The sequence below is a fragment of the Simochromis diagramma genome, unplaced genomic scaffold (genome assembly GCF_900408965.1).
Source record: "Simochromis diagramma unplaced genomic scaffold, fSimDia1.1 OVJJ01000371.1, whole genome shotgun sequence".
NCBI lineage: Eukaryota > Metazoa > Chordata > Actinopteri > Cichliformes > Cichlidae > Simochromis > Simochromis diagramma.
In genome coordinates, this window is record NW_024386920.1 from 515,917 (window position 1) to 538,515 (window position 22,599).

A 22,599-nucleotide genomic window follows, 5' to 3' on the forward strand; every position below is an offset into this window, starting at 1 on the left:
GGAGACGCTTCATGCTGAGCAGCAAAATGGCCGCCCGTCACCCGACTGACTCCACAGCGCTTTGAATTTAAATTCTTCTGCACATTAGGGTTTACACTATTATAACGGTAGTGCTCACGAACCAGTACGTTATTACGCGTGTATTTTCATTTTCTGACACTTTACTTGATTCTCCGCTCAGGCGTCGCTGTTCTTGTAGCCTCGACGAATGCCTCAAAAAGCTAGAAAAAAATCGCACTGAAGCACTTTAGCTAAGCTAGCTAGCACGCTAGCGTATCTTCATATGTGATTCCCGAGGTAAGTGGGTGAATTTTTTACATTTCTCGGCGTTGCACTGGGACGTTGTTTGAATGCATGCGAGTGGGCTGCATCTTAATGGAATGCCATGCCACGGCGCTTGCAAACCAAGCTAGCGCCATTAACCTGGCTACTTGTAATTGCTGCTGTCACTGGATAATGCTACCTTAGCTTATCTGGCTAATGTTCGGTAGCATTAGCGCCGTTTTAGCAGTATTTTTGGCACTGCGTTAGCTGAGCTGGGTATTTGGCCCTCTTATGTGTTTGCTGTTCAAGAACGTTGTGTACACTTAATAGAGCAGTTACTGAACTTGCGTTGGTTTGAACTCGTTAATGCCTGCTGTGCACCGTGTCCACGTATTTTAGTCTGAACCCCTCCTTAACGTTAGCCTCGACGAAATATTTTATTAGCAGCAGCTGCTGAACTTGCCGCTTGTGTAAACCTGAAGGGGCGAGGATGAATGTGTCTGACTATTTCAGCTAAAGCGGATTTATTCACCCGTGTCTTCGGTTTTTGAATATGCCTTTCCATTTAAGCTCAAAACTCAAACCTTTTTGTGCTGTGGGGCTAGCTGCCGAATGCTGGTGAGCTTGGAATAACGTTGACAGGTATGTCACGCATAAGCTGCTGGATAAGGTTTACTATACTGCAGATCTGACAGATTGAAATAACATCGTGATGATGTCTGGCTTTCTGATACTTCTGGCCTGAGATCATAAATGCTTCAGGGACGATGACAGGTCGCTGTCCCCAAATGTAGGAATCCTGCTTTATGGAAGTGTTAACGACACGAAGCAAAAACGAAACCAACATAAGACCGAGGCAGCCGGAGCATACCAGATTGCTTGGGTTTTGCTTTACACGAGCCCCTTTAAAGGAGAAAACTAACGACTTGTGTTTTAACGTGCTAACATGAACCCAGACATGCTAATGTTGCGGTTATTGCCATATTGTAATGCATACATGATTTACATTTTGCGCATTCACGGGCGCTTCCCTGGTTCCGCTCTAATAGAAATGAATGACATTTCTATCACCCTGTTAAATAAACAGTATAAACCATTCGTTTCTTTTAAAAATCGTAGTATAGCTCAGCTGTTCCATCTTCAAACTGAAAAATCTAACAATACCATGTTTAGCTTGTCCCTGACATCCTGCTCTAGGGATCATAGAGGAGCTATGGGGAATCCTAATGACAATGCACTCTTTCCTGTAGCTGAAATCTGCTTTTTTTATTATTCTTATTTTATTTATTTAAAGCCAGTAAAGAGTATGATTCTGGATTTGTAACTGCCAGCACACTGTCTCAAAAACAAATCTAGATTTCAAACTTTCAGTTTATCTGTTATGGGTTCCTGGATATGTAGGTCCAGTCAATCAAGCTTAACTGATTGGACCTACAGGACCTAAAGGTCCGTTTATCCAATTGTCCAGTGGAAGTGTAGTGACAGAAATTGTGTCTGATATGGAGTTAGAATTAAATGTTTTCTTTTTTTTTCCCTTGAGGAATAAATTTGGTTTACAGGAAAAATCTAGAAAATATGAAAACAAACTGTTGCTTGTTCTAATATAGTTGATACAAAATTACAATTTTGAATAGCCTGCTATTTTTTCTACAGAAGAAAGGAGCATCAGGACAGGAGCAGTAGTTCATGGAAGACAAGAAAAGGAAAAAAGACGAAAAAAGGAAAAGGGAAGCCTCTCAGAAGGTGAGTGTGTTTGTATTACCAGATTCCATGTCCTCTAGGACAGATATTCTCAAATTCAAATGAACGTTTGTATCTTGACACAGTATGCAGGCAGTAAAATATGTGCACATTCACCCATATCATTTAAAATGGCAGTTCTGCATGGATATATGTATGGTTCTATTAAAGTGACTTCAGTGCGCTCTCTTATCTCAGGTGGACACATTTGAACTGTCACATTAAGTCAGTGGGTTCAACAACAGCATTTAGTTTGGATTTTGAATTTTTGATCTTACATTATGCCATTTCAGATTTTTGGTATACACGTATATACAATTTAACTATGTTTGACAAGATACCTGATTCATGATCTTGGCTAATTTGGGCTTCCTGAAGCTATGGAGTTGCAGTCAACACTGCAGCTGTTGAACTTGTTGCAATGAAATCTCTTGTCCTTAAATGTCCTTAGATGTTACATTAATTTTGTGAGGACTAAATGTTGACAGATTATGTGAATAGTGAAATAATATTAAAAAAAACAACAACAGTTTCCTTTCTTTGTCTGGCTCAAAAAGAAACAAAAAACAAACTAAATTTTAACACGACTTTCTGCTTCTCTTCATTTTAGGTTGCAGAGCAAAAAAACAAAGGTAAGCAGCACAGTGATGTATTTTTATGGAGTTTGATATAAATATTAGTTTGCTCCTCAATATTTTTATGTCTGAAAAGATTGTGATGGCATCACAGTCACAGTAACATTATTATTTCTCTAGCTTAATAATGTGTTGGACAACACTTGATGCATTTTTTAATTTTTAAACAAGAGCACATTCATCTGCATCAGCGATTTCTTTGTTTTATAGTCCAGTTTGTTATCCATTTCTGGCAAATGCTTGATTAGAGGTTACATTTGAAGTAAATAAAACTTGCATTCTTAAAATGCACCTGCTTAAACAAATATCTCTCTCACCTCCTTGCTCTTCTTGTAGTGCCAGACTTGACTAAGCCAGCTTCTGCCCAGTCTTCTGCTACCCAGAGCAGCTCTGCCTCCCCCAGCCCTGGACCCACCCCCTCTGCCTCCCCATCTCCAGCCACCTCAGGCCCTGGCAGTGCTGCCACCCCATCACAGGGCGGCAACAATGCCAAGCGCCTGGCAGTGGCCAACGGACAGCCCACCTCCACCACCAGTTCTTCCTCCACCGCTGGCGGCTCCAGTGTTGCTGGAAACAGCAGTGCAAGTAGCGGAGGCGGAGCTCAGGCGCCTCAGCAGCCACCGCGCTACATGCCGAGAGAAGTGCCGCCACGATTCCGCTGCCAGCAGGACCATAAAGTGCTACTGAAGAGGGGTCAGCCGCCACTGTCCTCCATGCTGCTGGGAGGGGGGGTGGGAGGAGATGGCCCCAATGCAAACATGGCTGCTGTTTCAGGTAAGTGTTAACAATGCTGTTGGTCACAAGTATTAAAGCGGGTTTGTCAACTAATCACAGGGTGGTGTTTTTGGTGTAGAGTCTCCTGTCTGCTTGCTAAAGAGTCATTTGAAAAAGGAGTTACTCACGATGGCAGGCAAGCATTGAAGGCCTGCAACCTGTGATGTGTTTGTGAAATAGAGGCTATTGTCACACATTAATTCTGGGAAATGTCAGGAAAATCAAGTTAATGCATAATCTAGATGGTTTTCTCACATAGCAGAAAACAGGAGATGGGTGATTAAACCAGTATTGTTTGTATTATTAGTAGTATTATTATTAGTCAAGGGTGCTACCTTGGCCATGTGTGAACAGAGCAGAGAAGATGTCTGCTTCCTCACTGTGAATTCTCAGAATTGTTTCCTGTCTGATGTGACTGACTCAAACATTTGGAGCAAATGTAAACATTTGAAGCTCCACCTGGTGTGTCTCTGCATGTTTGGAAACAGCTGTTGTAAAGCACTGTCTGATCCGCAAACGTTACATAGCTCTGTCAAAGCACAGGTCATTTACTGCATTATTTAATGTTTTTTGTGGGGTTTTTTTTTTTAACTGATGAAGAGTCTAAAGTTGCTCTTTTGTGGGATTTACTTTTACAGATTCCGGCACAGCAGCCTCCTCATTGGCTCTCACCTCATCATCAGTTGCTGCTTCTACTACTACTTCTAATTATGCAAATTCCATGTGGGGGGCAAGCTCAGGCAGCCAGGCCTCCTCTCAGGGCAGGGAGAAGGTGATTGTTGATGGCAATGACCTAGAGGAGTGGCCTAGTATTGCTGGCAGTGATGGAGGGAGCAGCGGCAACAACGGAATGCCTGTGAATAGCATTAGTGCCTCTGGCAACCAATCCTCACCCACTTCCTCGTTCTCTTTGCCCAATGAATGTATGCAGTCGTCCAGCAGTTCAGCGTGGGTGACGGCTGCCTCCCAGGGTCATCTTGGAGGAGGTATTGCAGTAACTGCAGCTGGGCCTCTGCTACAACAGTCCTCCTCACTTTCCAAAGCCCCCGCTGTGCCAGGGAGCCATGATGCCAGTGGCTCCGTTGATGGCAGCAGTGGGATTCCAGGTGCCAACTTCAATCCAAATGCCAACCCTTCAGCCTGGCCTGCACTGGTGCAGCAGGATGGCCCCGCTGCTGTAGGTGAAGGAGGTCAGTCTTCCTTTCACCATCAGGGCCCTGGCGGGTCTGCCAACAACTCTGCTTCCCTAGGGGCAGCCGGTGTCCTGGGGGGTCACCCATCTTTATCTGTGAATCAATCAAACACCCATCAGCACCAACTTCACCAAATGCCATCCAGAGACAGAGAAATGGGTGGAGGGAATTGGGATAGTAAATCAGCGGGACCAAAAATTGCAGGGGGAGAAGGGATAGGGGGAGGAATGGACCATGGTGCGGGAGGAAGTGGGATGAGTGAAGAGCACAGCCTTGTCTCCTCATGGAGAGGCCAGCCTTCTTACCCTGCAGCTAACTCCAAAAAGGGTGCCTCAAGGACTGATGGTTGGGAGAGTGGAGGAACTTGCACGGGGGTATTTGGAGCTGCAGAAGGGGATAATGGGACTTCAGGTTGGGGTTATCCAAGTTCCACAAGTGGGGTTAATGTTTGGGGTAGTGCTGGAAATGGGGGCAACATGACTCAAACCTCTGGGGTATCTCAGGGAGGGTGGGGGTTATCGGGAGATGGTGGTGAAAGAGGGATTTCTGGTAGTGAGTGGGGTGGAAACTCTGGTGGGGTTGGTGGACCGAATCCAGGAGGTGAGGGAATGAGTGGAGCCTGCAGCAGTAACAGCAGCAGTAGTGGAGGCAGCACAGCAGGGAACCCGCCCACTGCTTCCTCCTCTTCCTCAACAGCCACCACTACTACCAGAGCCTGGGACAATCAGAAAGGAGAGAGTGAAACGGGAGAATGGGGTGAGGGTGTAGGAGGACAAGGAGGATCGTCGTCCAGTGGTGGAAATTCTAGAAGTGGGGGCGCGCCTAATAGCAGCCGACCACGTCGGCAGGCAGTTGATGCAGAAGCTGCCTTACAGAGCCTGCTAAATCGCTCTGATCTGGATCCTCGGGTCCTGTCTAACACAGGCTGGGGCCAGACACAGATCCGCCAAAACACAGAATGGAACATTGATAAACATGCAGGACAGAGTAAAGGTGGATCCTCATCAGCTACATCAAAACATCCACCTTCTCTCGGTGGTCCTTCTCAATATTCTAGTGGACCTAGGACCTTAAGCACTGATTCTGTGACTCCAGGGGTCAGCCCTTCCCTGGTTCCATCCACTGGGTCCTCTGGTGAGGGCTGGGAGAGCAGCAGCAACAGTAGCAGTAGTGGGGCTTCTTTGTCTGGGAGAGCCCCACCACCTATCGGCCCCAACATGAGAAATATTGGCGTATCACAATCTGGGCCAGTGACTCCAACTGGACCTGTTATAGGGTCAGGGGTAGTGCCAGGCCCTAGCCAACAGGGGAAAGCTACAGGCTGGGGTGGAGGAGGGATGGGGGCTGGGGATTGCCAGGAAGCCACAGGTTGGGGTAGTGATGAATACAAAGGCAATAGTAGAGGAGAAAAAGGAGGATGGGGTGATCTTGGGAAACAAAGTGACTCTGTGACTGGATGCTGGGGAAGAAGTCAGGATGAAAAAGGGACAGGAGGGTGGAAAGACATGGGTGGGAATGGAGGGGGTGGGTGGGGATCAGAACAGAAGGCTGGGGTAGGTAAGAATTGGGGAGAGCAAGACTCCAAATTAAACAGTGGTGGAGGAGGGTGGGGAGATGAGAGGAAGAATGGAGGAGGGCACTCAGGTGGGGATTTAGGTGTGGGTGGGTGGGGAGACTGGGGTGAAAGTGCTCCCCGGAGGACCTGGGGGGCAGGGGGTACAGGTGGTGGAGGAAGTGGAGGAGGGGGTATTGGTGTTGTTGGAGGCATGGGGTCCAAACCCCAACAAAGTTGGAGTGGAGGAAACAAAATGCACCAGATGCCAAACAGCCAGTCGGGCTCCATCACAGGCCCACAGGCACAACTGCAACAGCAACAATCACAGCATCCACAGCTGCACCAAGCAATGGACCAAGGGGCTATGCAAGGGGGTGGGGGGAGGAAACTCATCTCTCAAGCCCAGAATCAGAACCAAAGCTCAGGCTGGACTTCAGGGCCCATCCCTGGTGTCCCTGGAGGAGATGGAAGTGGATCTGAACCAAGCGGCTGGGAGGAACCCTCGCCGCAGTCCATAAGCCGGAAGAATGAAGTAGATGATGGAACATCAGCATGGGGAGACCCAGATCATTACAAACCGGTCAACCTGTGGGATAAGAACAGTGGTCATGCAGTCCAGGGCCAGGCCCAGGGCCCGGCCCAGCAGCAGCAGCAGCAGCAGCAGCAACAGCAGCAGCAGCAACAACAGCAGGGACCTCCAGTGCAGCAGCAGCCCAGCAGGCAGACTGCAGCACTTGGAGGTAACAGAGACTTCAACACTGGACCTGGGAAGTCTTCCGCTATGGGTAAGTTATTAGGAATTTAATTTAACTAACCAGGGTGTAATCATAAGTTCCATAACTCAACCCATACAAATCCACAACAATACCTGATAAAAATTTTTTTATCAATTTCTTGTTCCAGTTCGTCTCCTTGTTCACCTCTGTTAATTTCTTTTATCTGACTGTTTGCATTTCCACCATCATGTCAAAATGTTCTCAAAGAGCAGTGATAAACTTATGGAGGAAACTGATCTGTCCTAGATATTGAGAATCATTGCTGGTAATCATAGCTTGCCTCAGATTCCAAACAGGACTTTTTAGTGGTATAGTTATAGTTTTCAAACCTGAATGCAACCTGCCGCATGCTTATCATTTCTGTCACTGTTTATTATTTGTGCATTTTGAATTAGTCTCCCTCAGGGTCAGACTCAAGTCTGCGTAAAGACATTACTCACTGAACGTGCTGCGCAAAAAACAATGCGAAATTCAGAATTCTACGGATCAGAACCAGCCAAATAACCTGTATACACACCAAGCGTGTTGCATTTTTGTAGAATTCTTTTTTTTAAAGACTGAAATAAAAAATGAGGTTGACATGAAGTGATGAAGAGCTGGTCCTGATGTTTATAAACAAGAAAATGAAGAAACAAATTCTTGGTTCATCCAGTTCTCACAGGAAGGCAGGAGTAGGGAGAATTTCATGGTTTGATCCAGGAGTTGAAGCTGTATCACGGCTTTCTTACGTATGAAAGGATGTCATAGGCGAGTTTGAACACTTCTTGGCAGAGTTGGGAACACAATTTCAGAGAGCCGAGTGTGTTTAGCTGTGTGTCTGAGGTAAAATGGTATCATTTTATTATTTCCATATCAGTGAAAACTATTGGTGTGACTGGCTGCATTAAGAATGGGCGAGCCTGAAAAATATTTTTAATGCAGAAAAATATTCATATAGATTTTACGCACCCGGTGTGAAAAAGCCTTTAATCTGAGGAAATGCATTTGGCACAAACCACTTTAACTTTAGTTTGTGTCTTTGTACACTGGCACACGTGCATACCAGTCATCATTGTTGATCACCACCCACTCGACTCAGCAGATTTTTGTTCCCTTTGACTTTTTATCTTTCCCCAAATTTAAATTGAATGGTGACCATTTTGTATACACTGGAGGAGTTTAAACTCTCAAGTGGTTCACAAGCAGGGTTTCTGTGCAGGAAGTGTTGCCTTGTTGCAGCGAAGTCTTGAAGTGGAGGTCAGACCGCTTTAGATCAGATAAAGCCGATACAGTTAACCTGAATGCATTGTTTTCACTTTAGATGAGTGATGAAACATTTCTTCCTTTGAAAGCATAGTTGGTTGTTTTTTGTTTTGTTTTTTGTTTTGGTTTTTTTTTGTTGTCTTTTTTATAGCCAGAGTTGCTGAACTCGTTCACACCTTATACATTGTTACACATTGTAATGTGAAAATGAGAAAGGTCTGATTTGTGCTATGATTTATTTTTTATCTTTTTTGGAATAAAAGTGATCCCATTGGTTAGTAAGATTTTCTTGTGGTTAAACACAAGGAAATTATATTAAATGTACTGAAATCAAAACAAAACAGTTTTCTGTATAATTGCTTTGTATAAATTGATATTTGTTCATTGCTTAAACAGCAATTTGAAGAAGCTGAAGTTTGCCACCAAAAATCACTGTTTGAATGAAGTGAACAAATCAGAAATCCACTGTTGAATGTGCAGTTTTAATGGGACAGCTAGAGCAACTGTTATATAGGTCATCACTGAAGTTTAGTGTTATAAGATAGCAGCTCAGCCATGGGAAAGTAGTCAACCAAGCAGCAGCTTGACGTTTTTGCAGTCGTGACTGTGGAACCACAGTAGCAGTGAAGCGTCATTGCTGACTGATAGCGGAAGCCAGTATGGTTGCAGACAAAACACTTTGATTTTTGGATCAGTGAGCCAGACCACATGAAGCCATGAACTGTTCAAAGAAGTGTCCTTTGTGTAGACTCTTATTTTTTTTTACTTCCCCTGTAAAAACAAACAAATAAACATTGATTAAAAGAAGCCTCTTTCTTGTTTCTCACCATAACCATGCCCATGTGTATCTGCAGGTCCATCAGGCTGGGGGAGCACTTCCCCAACTAGTCCTACAGTAGACAATGGCACAGCAGCTTGGGGGAAGCCTAGTGATGCTCCGACTGGTTGGGGAGACCCTGATGATGCTGGAGGAAAGACAACATGCTGGGGAAACCCTTCTTCAAATCCCATCAAATCTGGTCAGAAAATCAGTTTTAAACGAAACCACGTCTTTGAAATGAATCGCAAGTGTTAGTCATACAGTCTGATTTTGAGGTTTGCATTGGTTGTACCGGGTTTTGTTATGATGCATGATGCAGTAGACACACAACTAAAGTGTTTGTATTTATATAAATGTCATTTTCTAATGGCTTTAATCATAATCTGATAATGGCTTGTAACTTTTATGCTGCAGGTTCAAAGACTATGCAAGATGGCTGGGGGAACAAAGAGAGCCCTGTGGCAGCATCACGTAACCCAAGCTGGGAGGATGAGGAGGAAGGTGGCGGCATGTGGAATAGTACTGGCTCCCAGGGAAGTGGGTCATCTTGGGGACAGGGAAGCAATGGTGGCTGGGGTCAGAGCCACAGTGGGAAGAAGCCCAGCAGTAAGGTGGGTTACTGTTGGGGAAAATTGATCTCTGTAAAGGAAAAATCAATTATTAAGTGGAAGGACAGATGTCCTTAACAGGTTCTGTTTTATAAAAAAAAAATTAAATTATTTGAAGTAATTTCATGATTTTTTTATTTTTTTTTAAAAATACATTTATTTAGCCATCATTTAGTCTTGTCAACATTCCTTAGGAGAGTTAAAATAAATGGTAAATGGCCTGTATTTGTATAGCCCTTTACTTAGTCCTTATGGACCACAAAGCACTTTACACTACATTCAGTCATCCACCCATTCACACACTGGTGATGGCAAGCTACATTGTAGCCACAGCTGCCCTGGGGCGCACTGACAGAGGCGAGTAAACATACTTACGTGAATTAGTCCCACAATTGGAATGCTTTTATTGTGAATTCTTATAACAAAAAAATTTTTAAAGTCATTTCCTTTGCTCTCCTTGTATTTGTCTCTTAGGGCCCATTGAAAGCTGGTGGAGGAGAGTCATGGATGGGCCCCATTAACAGACAGTTCTCTAACATGGGGTTGCTGGTAAGATAGAAACGTTCTTACTTCTTGTTGTGGTAGGAATTCATACTAAAAATTAACATAAATTACATTTGACACGTTATAGTGTTCTGTGCAGTGAGTGTTAAAAGCAGTGCTCATGATGGTGAAATTGGGTTTCTTTGTTGGACAGAATGATGATCCCAGTGGTCCAAACATTGACCCAACTTCAGGTTCTATCCAGGAGAAGAAAATAGAGATGGATAAAAGAGGCATGGGAATGACTGATTACAATGGAGACATGAGGAAGGGAGGAAGAGGAGGAGGTGTGGGGGTGTCTTATCGTCCTCCTGGTTCCAAAGAGGCAGCACCTGGGGATGCTGGGGCTTATTATGACAAGGTGATGCCTCATTACCATGTCTTTGTATCTCATGTCTTTCATGTCTAGATAACATGTTGTCTTTTATCATAATTTTTTCCTCTTGTGATTCTACCTTTTCTTCCTGCCTGTTCCATTTGCCTCATTTCTCCTTTCCTCAAACTTCCCCTACACCATAATATACCACCAAAACTGGTCTTCCACTGGCTGTCACTGTGACAGACATTGCCTTTGATCAATCAGGATGGGTGCCTTGGGGAGGAGGGTCCTTGCTCTCTGTACTCTCCACCCTCTGTCTACAAGCCCCATTCCCTCTTCAACCACTCTATCCCCTTTAGACAAGTAAGATAATCACTCCTTTTGTTTCTGCCCTAATGTCTTTAAAGTCCTTGTATAAATCTTCTGTTTTCATTAGATGTTCATAAATATGAAAAGTTTTACATCCACCTTCTGTCACATTCGGCTTAATTTTTTAAGATTTTCACATACTCCATCCTCCACTGTAGGTCATCTGACATTTAATTTTCTGTGTTTGATCGCAGGCTGGTCACAATATCTTTGGCAGTAGTGGAGGAATGGCTCAGTCCAGACATCAGCCAAGTATCCCGCAGATAAACCAGTCACCAGGGATACGAGCGCAAGTGCCTCATCAGTTCCTGTCACCTCAGGTATTAAAATTTTTTTCTTTTCTTTGTTGATAGTTTTTGCAGAAACTTCATAGATTATGGGTGCCAAACATATGGGCTTGGGACCAGAATCAGCCCCCTGAAGACTCCATTTCAGCTCACTGGAAAGGTTTTCCAACTTTTCTTTCTGATAAAGACCTCCCTCTTTGGCATTGAAACCAAAGTAAATAGCTAATAGATTTAAATTTTAATGACAGAAAAGTTCCTGTTTTTCCACTACCTACGATAAGTTTATTATTATTGTTTTAAATATTGGATAGTCTTGGCAATGAGCTACCAGAACTTATTCTGTAAGTTTTCACATTTATTATTTAGAAAAACTGAGACCTGTTTTTGAAATTGTACTTCATCTTCTTATATTAAGACATTTCAGGCACTAAATGTTTACTTAAATGTCTTTACTCTATTAGAAAGGGGAGAGTAACTGATCTAGCCCACTTGAAGATCAAAGTGGGCTATGTGGTGTAAATTTAGTTTGACATCTGCGTCATACATTAAACCATTCTCATTTTGTGCCATGTTGTTTTTATTGTTTATATCGGATGTAGCTGATACAAATGCAGAATGATTTCAACTTGGAAACTGTAAAGGCTGTACTTTTCTTTGTAAGCCAGCTGGTGTTATGTAACAAAATCTGTAGACTTGGTTGGTGTCCAGTCATCTCTCATTTTTTTACAATAAGCAACTCTTGCTTAACGTTCTCATTTAAGTGAAAGCGATCAAAAGCCTTGTAACCCCCTGCACTTAGCGAGACTATAAGAGTTAGTAAATGGTTAATGTTTTAATATGGCCATACATTACAATTTCTATTAAAAGTTAGAAATATTATGTATGTAGTCAGTTTTAGTTTTTACCAAAAAAAAAAAATCAGTGTTTCAGACTGGAAAAGATTTCATGAAGCTTTCAGTCAGTGCATCTCTGTCACCAACTGATGAGACCATGTAAGGGATTGAATGTTGATCAGGAAGAAGCTAATGTACTTGCTTATAGTTACAGGAAAGCAAAATGTTTCTTTGGTAACAGGTGTGCCCGTCTGCTGTCTGTCTCTAGGTGCCAGGCTCTGTGCTGAAGCAGATGCCCCCTCCCAGTGGAAACATGGGGGGAGTTGGTGGTGTGGGAGGGGTGGCAGGAGTTGGGGGAGGTGTGTTCCCTCCGCAGCTGTCCCCCCAGCATATTGCAATGCTCAGCAGCATCTACCCACCCCACATCCAGTTTCAGCTGGTGAGAAGCAGCATTATATGTCTCTGAAGGCTACTGCAGGGCTCCAGCATACATCTGCTAAGGGCATAGGCAAGGCTGTACGCAGCCACTGGAGAATCTGATCTGTACTTTTCGTACACCACCGTTACCAAGGCGTCATTCCCTCTGATTGTTACTTTCTCATATGTGTGACTAATTTTCATGCATAATTTGTGTGACACAGTCAGCATATATATGAAATTATGTAGCCAAATAGCTAGAAGGAAATTAATTTTTTTTGTTATAACACTGAAACCGTAAAATCCATTCAAATACTTTTGCAGTGTGAAGGATGCAAAACAAAATGTGACCTAAAACTGGTCTTGAAGCAAACTTTTTCTCTTTTTTTCTGGCTTGTACAGTGAACTTCCAAAAATATTGCTCTTAATTATTTTTTCTTTATGTTGCGATCTCACGTCCTTTTGCATCTTTTTTAATGTCCATTCAGGCTTGTCAGCTCCTCCTCCAACAGCAGCAGCAGCCGCAACAACAACAGCAGCAGCAGCAGCAGCAGCTACTGCAAAACCAGAGGAAGTTCACACCAAACACACGTCAGCAGACTGACCCTCAGCAGGTATACACACACACACACAGACTCCTCTCTTCTTGTTTTTTTTTTTGTTTTTTTTGTTTTGTTTTGTTTTGTTTTTGTTTTTTACTTCCACCTCTTCAATGATTGTTCTTGTTTTTTGTTATATCATCTCAGCTGGCCAGGATTATGGCGGTGCTCCAGCAGCAGAGGCAGGTCGGGGGGTTAAGCAGCAGCTCCAAACTATCCCCCTCCCACCATGGTGGAGGTGGAGGAGGGGGTCCTAAACTGCCTGGGGCTGATCCCATGTCCCACCCAGGCCTGGCACCATCTGTGGCTGACCTGCACCAAAAAAATCTAGGACCATACTCTGGTAAACAATTACTTTTTAAATAAAAAAATGTCCTAAAACTGTTGTTTCAACAATGAAACTGAAACATTTTTTCATTTTGAAATTAACTGAATGTAGTGTAGGTTGTTTTTGTTTTGTTTTATGGCAGCTGTGGATTCACTTTACTACATATGTGTTAAAACAAAATAACCTTTGTAATATTTCTCTTCAGGGTTTGGATCTGGGGTGAACCTTACAGGTCTGGACCTGGGTGGCTCTGTGGTGGGGGGGCCTGGAGCCATGAAGGACCTAGGGGGTCAGCAGTCCCGTTTCAAGTGGATGATGGAGGGGAACTGTTCTCCAGACACTTCCTCATCTGAGAATGCGTTTCATAAAAATGGTGAGATTATAACTTTTTTGAAAATAATTTCATAGTGCAGGCAGAAAGGGTTAAGATTAGCTGTGAAGTCGCATCTTAAAGTGATCGCTCTCTTTCTACCTACCAGGTCCTGTCACCCCCATAAAGATGCCAGGGGGCTCACCATATTCGCAGTATGACATGATGGTTGGAGAAGGGCTGAGTGACAGTTGGCACCGCACCCCTGGCAACAAGATGTGTGCCAAGCCTGCCTCCACACCAAGCTGGCCCCCTGGTTAGTGACTACCTTAAATCAAGATGATGATTATCAAATTTGTGCACTATATGTAACGAGGACGTGAAACACAACATGTATTACCTCTAATTTTAATCATAGACACCTGCTTTAAAAAAAAGCTGTCATACATTATCAGTCTATGAAACTAGATTTAAAAATTCAGTGTTTTAAGTTAGTTGTTAGAGCAAATCTTGACATCAGTGACATCACTGTGTTGGTTGGTTGCTGTTAATAGCCCACCATTGGTTTATGTCAGCTAAACAGTGACAGAACCATTAACCCAGTGGAAAACAAGGAAACCAAAACTAAAAAGTACTTTAAGGGGGTCACTTCAGTACAGCAATGAGTTTTTCTCTTTTCTCTTAAGTGGTTCTTTGTTGATGCCAGCTGAGCTGAAATGGGAGAATCTACCCATTAGCCATCATGCTAGAGTTTATAGAGCACTTTATAAATGAGGACTGTGTGCAGAAAAGGGTGGCTCAGACTAACAAGCTGAAGTCTGAGGCTGGCCCCTCTGTTTAATTTTGCCTTGTTAGGTATACAGATTGTCCCACCTGGCCAGCTAACACAAGAATTAGCTGTGCGCTGCAAGGAGATGGCCGGGTAGTGCTATAAACAGTAATTAATTAGTATTAATAAAAGCCAAAAAAATAAGTTTGATCATTGTACTCAGCATGATTCTAATAGACTACACTCAGTAAATGATTGTGAAAAGAATAACCACAATGCTTAATTTTGTTACATTTTATTTTCATCACTGTCACTGCCAGGTGTCCACATGAAAAGTAGATGACATTCACAACACTAAACAACATTTCAGGAGAACAGTAAAGCTTCTGTTTCAACAAAATTGAAGTCTTAAAATAGTCTTTTATGTGACTTTAGCCGTTTAACTAATAGCGGTTACCCAATGGTCACTTTAGAGTCTGTGCTCCTGACTTAATTGCCAATTACTGCAAGTTTGCAAAGTAGCTTACTAACTAGCAGGTATACTAGTTTTGAACACTTGAAACAACATCTGTGGATGTGATTTTCAGCTTAAAATGAGCAACTTTTAAAAAAATGTCAGTTTAGTTCGACATCTTCAACTAAAGCCAAGCTATTGTTAGCATAAGTGTACCTGCTGTTGGCTGTCTCCACACAGACTTCACAAAGCGAGCATGTTGCTTTTCCCAAAATGTCCCTCTCACAGCAGAGTATCTGGTAAGGGTGGGTAGAGCTAGGGTGGCATCCCTGTGCAGTTACCATACCTGTATAAGGTGGTGTTTCTCAACCTCTCTACACCTCCGTATAGCACCAATTGTTATTTGAGCAATTTTTTGTCATAAATGTCTTTCATGCTTACTGGCTTGAAAACATAAACCATAAGGTGTCAAAGGTAACTTGTCAAATCATCTGTTAGCGCCATCTTCTGCCAACTACCTGTTAATTTGTCTTTCTTCCCCTCTGTAATAAGCTAACCACTTGTAATTTACTATGAACAGAAAAAAAGAACAACTCTTAATTTCGTGTAAAACCAACTAAATTGTGCTGTTTCATGTCCTCTTTAAGCCTGTAGGGTTAAAGTTTAGGCTTTTCAGGCTTTAACGGACCACATGTTTGTTTTTTCTTTAGAGTTCCAGCCTGGTGTGCCATGGAAAGGAATTGACCGTGTTGACCCTGAGTCTGACCCCTACATGACCCCAGGGAGCATGATGGGAAACACAGTGCCACCCACTCTCAATGATACAGAGCACCAATTGTTACAAGACAATACTGGTTAGCATTTGCGTGTTGACACCCGATACTCTTATGGATACCACTCCTCATATTTTGCTACCAAGTAAAGATATAAACAGGGAGTTGTGGCTCCTTTTTGCACAATGGTGCAGTCCAAAATTATATTTTTCATCTCATCTGCATTACTGAGCAGGTATGAGAACGTTCAATTTAGTTTTTTCACATAGATCAGTGTTTTTACTGCCAGTGCAAGTGGGTTTGTTTTCACAGTAAACTTGGTCGCAGCCTGCTGACACAGATTTTTCCCTCTTGTGTTTTCCCTTACCTGACTAATTGGAAACAAGTGCTTAAAACTGAAACTAATGGCCTTCCTAAAGGTTTAAAAGGAAGGGTTTGTTTTCCTCCACTGTGATTGATTTCATAGTCTGAGAGAGTCACTGGGTTTTTTCCAGGATGTTGTAATGTTGTTGTAACTTTGGTATAAAAAGTGTCATGAGTGTCACTTTTGTGGTGATTCAGCGCTTTATGACATGAAATAGAAAATTTATCTTCATTGGATTCATATGTTGTTTTCCAAATTTTGCTGATGTTCACTTGGCATGTATAAAAAGCAGTTTGACATTGGAAAGGTGCAACTTTAGCTCTACATATGTTACCCATGGAGGCTGTTTTTGCATCGTTTATGATCATTCATTTTATGGTTCTCACTATCTTTGTATGCAGATTCCACCCCTCCTCTCAACACCTTGCTGCCTTCACCTGGTGCCTGGCCCTACAGTGCCTCAGACAGTCCTCTCAACAACGCACACAACTCAGGTAACCATACACATGAATATATACCATCTTCCTTCTAGGCTTTTGGTTAATTTATCTACGTTTGTATTTTTAACTTCATAATTTCTGGTAATAGGGAATTGTCGGGTTTTTAATAAACTCTACAAGAAGAGAAAGTAAATGAAGCAGTGAAAGAATTTCCAATATACATTTGAATTGGATTTGATTGCTTTGAAGGTCACAATTTTAACAGATTCAGGTTTAAATGTTATTCTGCAGATACTTGGATAATTTGCAGTGAAATCTGGACGGCACTTAAATATGTTAGAAAATTCTAGTCCTGGAAAACCATGGACATCAGGGAGTAGCTTTGTAATGAACCAGTTAAAAGAATATGGAATATATGTGTTGCTCCTTACATTAATCCACTGTCTGCAGATATTTTAAAGTCTCCGTCTTGCCTGTGTCCTTTTGTCTCCTACAGCAAAGTACACAGAATACAAGACCAGCTGGCCCCCAGAGCCCATTGGACCTAAGTCTTGGAAAGCCAGTCGTGGCAGCAGCCAGACCCAGTTATCCCGCCCACCTCCAGGCCTAGCCAGTCAAAAGCAGCCATCGCCTTCCCCTTGGTCAGGAGGAGCCCCTCGATTGGCTGCCCGCAGCTGGAGTAGTGGCTCGAACAGCACTGGTAACGCTGTGACTAATTTTTCATGTTGTTTTTGTTTTTGTCTTTGAACGCAGTAATTTTTTAAAAATGTTTAGTCGGGAGATTAAAAAAAAAAATGTCTTTGATTACTGAAAGTGTTATTTTGAGCTAAAGAATCCATTTATATTTCATTTGGAAGATTAAGTGAGGCTCAGTTCATGCAGTGGGAAAGTTATTCATCATTTATTTTGAGAAACTGGGAGGAAAAATAAAGTGACACTCCATGGATGACTCCTGTTACTAAGACCACTTTTCTCCTCTGTTTCTTTTCTGTGCAGGCTCGACCTGGAGTGACGGCAGCTCTCGAGAAACCTGCTGGTTGGTGCTCAGCAACCTCACGCCACAGGTACACAAACACACACATGCAGGCAGGTTTGCAGAAAAAGAATTTCTCAAAATGCAGAGAAGAAAACAAATAAAACTATTTATTAATTAATTCAAACTGATTAGTCCATTTCACATTTGTATTAGCGGCAGTGGGAGCTGAGGCTAAAGCAGCCTCCTCCACCTCCTCTTGGGGTATCTCTAGCACTCCCACTCCCAGGCCAGATCAGAGATGTCTCTCGTCCAATCCTGATCATGTGCCTGAACAAGTAGAACTGAGTCCTCTAAATAATCTGTATTGTTGTAGAGTCTTTAACTTAAAGTGCTTTGAGGCAACAGTTGTGATTTGGCGCTGCATAAATAAAATTGAACTAAATTTCTCTGCTGAACATGGAGTCCAGTATTGACCACCGAAAGCATCTTTAAACAAATATTTTATTTATTTATTTATTTATTTATTTATAAAGGCCTCATGATCACCATCTCTGTTGCCTTCCTTAATTCTTGGTGTGGTGCTGTTGTGGAAGCACACCTTGTAAGGTCTAGTGATCCCCAAAGCTATCTTAGCTGGAGCTAAATGCTTGTGACACACCAAACAGACCTGTGATTATTATCCAGACTTACATGATTCTCTATAAACTGCAGAAATCACCACCTATCTCTATAGCCAGCCCAACAGAATCTACTTAGACAGCCTGAAACTGCAGTGAAGGTCCATCATGGTTGCCCCTGATTTTGGCAGTGCTGTGTTTCAGTGTTTGAAACATAGCACATTTAAAAAAAATCCCAGTCTGTTTGACATCTTAACCTATTACTGTCCTTTTAAGATCTCTTTCGTCTGCTTGTTTTTTTGTTTTTTTTACTACAGATTGATGGATCCACTCTGAGAACCATCTGCATGCAGCACGGGCCGTTGTTGACCTTTCACCTTGGCCTGACCCAGGGCACTGCTCTGATTCGCTACAGCTCCAGACAAGAGGCAGCCAAGGCTCAGAGTGCACTTCACATGTAAGGAATTATTTTGATAACATTGTTTTAAAGTAAATCTTAAAGTAAAAGAAACTAAAGTAGCATCTTGGCTTAGCTTAATATGTTCACTAGAAGTGGTAGCAAATGGCTAGCTTGCCTTTATCCACCGTCAACAAAAACCATCTACCAGTAAATCTAAAGGTCAGCATTATATTGTCCTAGTTTGTTTCATAATTGAGCATTTTCTCTGTAAAATATCATAACGCTTGACTTTCAAGAGTTGCAAAGATCCCTGTTACTGATCCCTGGAAAAGTGTTAAACCATTAAGTGTTGTTTTTACAATAAAGTTCTGAAGTTTAGAGGTGATCTGGATCCTGCAGAAAGAACAAGCCTAGTTATTTTCACTTGCTCACAAACATGTGTAGCAAACCATATTCTGGTATAGTTTCACTTTTTACAGTTGTGTAGACTATACATCACAAACTGAGTGTTAAACTTTTGTTTGCAGTTCATTTTGAGGCTGAAAAGCCTTTTGAGGCCCTTCATTCATTATAAGTGTATGACGGACTTTCTGTTTACCGCAGGTGTGTTTTGGGTAACACAACCATCTTAGCGGAGTTTATGAGTGAGGAAGATGTGGCTCGCTACATTGCACATTCCCAGGCTGGAGGAGCAGGAAGCGGAGGAGCTGCAGCCGGCTCCCAAGGCTCCGGGCCTACAGCAACCTCCATAGTTGGGGCTAACAGTAATGGAGGAAGCTGTGAAAGAGGTGGAGCAGGAGGAAACGGTGGGGTAGGAGGAGTAGATGGAGCTTCCACAGTCGGAGGGGCAGGAAATGGAGGAGCTGGGTCTTCCAGTTCTGCATGGCAAAGTCTAGAAAGCACAGGCAGCTCGTCGGACCAGTCTGCCACCCAGGGGCCCGGATTGGGCATTTTCACCCAATGGAGCACCAACGGCACCGGGATAGGTGGGGCCGGAGGTGTGGAGGCCGGAAGGCAGGGTCTGTGGGGAAGTGTGGGTGGGATGGGGGGGACAGGGTATCCCAGCAGTAGTCTCTGGGCTTCTCCGGCGCTTGAGGATCGTCACCAGATGGGCAGCCCCGCCTCGCTGCTTCCAGGGGACCTCCTGGGCGGGGGGGCCGACTCCATCTGAGGGGCCAGCTGACACACACGTTTTACACCTAAGGTGAAACACATCATGCTCTGCATTGACGTGGAGAAAAAAAAAAGCTACACTGGTCATCCAACATAGACACTCAACAGTCATACTACACACAAGCTACATGCACACATTACTTTCACACAGACATTAAACCGCCTAACTTTAAATGAAGACAACAGTAAAACTTGAACCGGGGGAAAAAGGTGAAATCCATTAAACTCTTTAGGACGTAACTGGATAGCTCTTTGTCTTTGTACTTCAGACCACACACCTGCATTCAGAGACCCAATCACTCAGGCATGCACTGTAGACAGGCTCAGCCAGAGTCCTACACGTCAACAAGTTTAGCTATTGCTGTTTTTAGTGTGCCACTTTTTTTAATTTTATATTGCTATTTAATGGTCAAATCTCAAAAGTCAGACATGCAGACTGAGCCCTCTTAGACCTGGCTGGCGTACTTCGGAGTTCCCACTTTTGGAAGCTTAAGAGTGGGAAGGATCGGGACTTTATAAAAAATCTGGGACAGCGCCACACTACTGAGTCAAATGGACGATCAGCAACGTTTGAGATGCGCAAAAGGAAAGAGTCTTTTTAGTAGGTACCGACACGTCTACATTGGTGGGAATATGCCATCACTATGGGACCCAGGGTGGAAAAAACACAAAACAAAAAAAACAACATTAGCCAAACTTGCACTATATGCCTCTGGGTTTGTTGTTGACGCATCCTTCCACAAATCCCTCCATGTTTGAAACAGAGCTACAACACAACTACATAGACCTTAAAGAACAATTAAATGTTACAGCAGCAGTGGCCTTGGCTAACACCCAGCGGCCACCCACCCTCCATGTCAACGGCGTCATCACACCTTTTCATCAGTTACACACTGCTCTTATATTTGACAAGCAAAATTGTATCTCCTTGTCGATGTGCGTTGGTTGTTTATCAGTTTGTTTTCTGTTTTAGAAGAAATGAGAAATGTGTGGAAAAAAACAGTGGAAATCCAGAGATGTCCTCTTATTTGCCCTTCAAACACTGACCTCGCTATTGTATTTTTTCTTACTCAAGAAATCAAGTTGGTTATTATATATTGTCATGATGTAATGGTGACTATGATCACATATTTACTCGCTGTACAAGGTGCCCTCCTGCCTGCCTGTGTGTGCATGAACTGAGTGTTGACAGTTACGACCGAATGGAGAAGGATGTGATTATGATGACAATTATATCGGGAGTGTCTGTGTTATTGCTGCAACATTGAATGTTTATTTTCCTTTTTTTCTTTTTTCTTGTCCATGAGAGATTCATGAGTGTGTGTGCGTGCGTGCTTGCCTTTGAACACTGATCTTCTCCAGTCAGGGAAGTGAATAGATGTAAATCTGACAGCTTACATTTGAGAGAAAGACTGTGTGTGTGTGTGTACACATTTTTGCGTGCTTGACTGTATGTTGTGATAGCTAAAAAGTTCAAAAACATTGGCACTATTGCATTTGTCTCCTAAGTTGTGTTTTTAGTCGCTTTTTGTTTCCGTTTATATATATTTTTTTTTTCTTTTAAATGCAATAAGAGAATATTTTGTTTTTAAGACGAAGCAACCAACCGAAGGCATTTTTATTAAGATGCCACATCTTACCATACCAAGCTGAGCTGGAAACAGTGTTTTACAGACACGTTAAAGACATTTTATGTTTTACTGTGTTTCTTTTTATTATGTATCAGTTTAAATTAAGTCAGTCTTTATTATCACTCCTGTTCAGGATGTTTTCCTTTGTTTCAGATGTTACATAAAAGGAGAGGAAATTAATTTAAAGCAGAAAAGAACAAGATAATAAAGGTTGAATTGAAGCACTGTCTTTTTTTCACTTTGTGCCTCTGAGTAGTTTTCTTGAGAAGTCGAGGGTGGCATAGACTGTTATTTGTGCTTTCAGGATTTTGTTTTTCTAAGAACTTTTGTCTAAGATTTGATGAACTAAATTGATTTTCTCTGACATAGGAAGGAACATTTAAAGAAAAAAAAAAAGGTCATGATCACTGAACTCACAAAACATCTTTTGACTTAAATCATACGCCAGTTATGATCTCACTATCAAATGTCTTAATAGGATAAAATGAAGTGTTGACATTTCCAGGGGTGAAATGTCAGATGGCATCAAAATGTTGGGTCATTAGTCAACCCTGTAATCAAAACAATTAGATTTTAGCTATTTTTTTATTTAGCTAGATACTCAATTGATAAAATGAATCTTAAGTAATTGTAGAGCTAAACAGGAATGTCAGCCTGATACTTTTATTTTTTTTTAATGTAGTAAATAAAATCTAAATGATAAAAACTGAAAACACTGGAATAGACACTTTATTTGTTAGATCTCCCTACTACTGTGTTGGATCCACTTTTACCTTCATAACTGCCGTAATTCTTCATGGCACAAATTCAACAAGGTGCTGGAAGCATTCCACAGATTTTGGTCCATATTATCATGATAGCACAGCTGCTTAAGATTTGTCAGCTGCATATCCATGATTTCCCGTCACCTCCCAAAGATGCTCCGTTGGATTGAAATCTGGTGAGTGGAGTACAGTCAACCAAATTGGTTAGAGGTGATCTGATGTGGTGCCTTATCCTGCTGGAAGTAGCCATCAGAAGATGGGTACACTGTAGATGGACACCACACCAGTGTGATCCACTGATACAAGCCAAAATGGGTTGATTCTTTCATGTTGTTTACACTAAATTCTGACTCTCATGTCTGAATGTTGAAGCAGAAATTGAGACTCACAACACCAGCTGTTTTCCAGTCTTTAGTTGTCCAGCTCTGATCGATCCCCTAGTCTTCCTGTTCCTAACTGACAGGAGTGGTACCTGGCGTGGTCTTTTGTGTGTATGTGTATTGCGCATTCAGAGATGCATGCATAGCATATGGTTATTTGAAATCTTTCTGCCTACCTTTGAGCTCAAAGTCTAGCCATTCTACCCTGACATCAACACAACATTGTCATCTAGAGAACTGCTGCTC

The 22,599-nt window shown here is 42.5% G+C and overlaps 1 protein-coding gene across 4 annotated transcripts; it reads left to right on the forward strand.

Moving 5' to 3' along the window:
• The first annotated feature begins 15 nt into the window (after positions 1 to 15).
• Positions 16 to 21,430, forward strand: tnrc6b (trinucleotide repeat containing adaptor 6B). 4 transcript variants are annotated; one of them, XM_040036636.1, is made up of 22 exons: positions 16 to 297; positions 1,918 to 2,007; positions 2,615 to 2,636; positions 2,976 to 3,413; positions 4,052 to 6,946; positions 9,034 to 9,198; positions 9,414 to 9,610; positions 10,082 to 10,156; positions 10,305 to 10,511; positions 10,713 to 10,832; positions 11,033 to 11,158; positions 12,227 to 12,397; positions 12,864 to 12,989; positions 13,122 to 13,317; positions 13,508 to 13,675; positions 13,782 to 13,928; positions 15,546 to 15,689; positions 16,374 to 16,466; positions 16,909 to 17,112; positions 17,409 to 17,476; positions 18,323 to 18,462; positions 19,009 to 21,430. In XM_040036636.1, exons 2-22 carry the CDS (start codon positions 1,951 to 1,953, stop codon positions 19,574 to 19,576), a joined length of 6,327 nt encoding a protein of 2,108 aa, XP_039892570.1. In that variant the 5' UTR covers positions 16 to 297; positions 1,918 to 1,950; the 3' UTR covers positions 19,577 to 21,430. The 4 variants fall into 4 exon arrangements, with proteins under 4 accessions (XP_039892570.1, XP_039892572.1, XP_039892573.1 ...); XM_040036638.1 differs by having other exon boundaries at positions 1,921 to 2,007; XM_040036637.1 differs by lacking the exon at positions 16 to 297 and adding an exon at positions 401 to 906.
• The last annotated feature ends 1,169 nt before the right edge of the window (positions 21,431 to 22,599 follow it).

Bases quoted from the DNA above. Each gene is read 5' to 3' on its own strand.
- tnrc6b (XM_040036636.1), top strand. From the start codon at position 1,951: ATGGAAGACAAGAAAAGGAAAAAAGACGAAAAAAGGAAAAGGGAAGCC. The intron at 11,159-12,226 runs GTATTAAAATTT...GTCTGTCTCTAG, and splicing joins ATCAGTTCCTGTCACCTCAG to GTGCCAGGCTCTGTGCTGAA. The intron at 17,477-18,322 runs GTACACAAACAC...TTTTTACTACAG, and splicing joins TCAGCAACCTCACGCCACAG to ATTGATGGATCCACTCTGAG.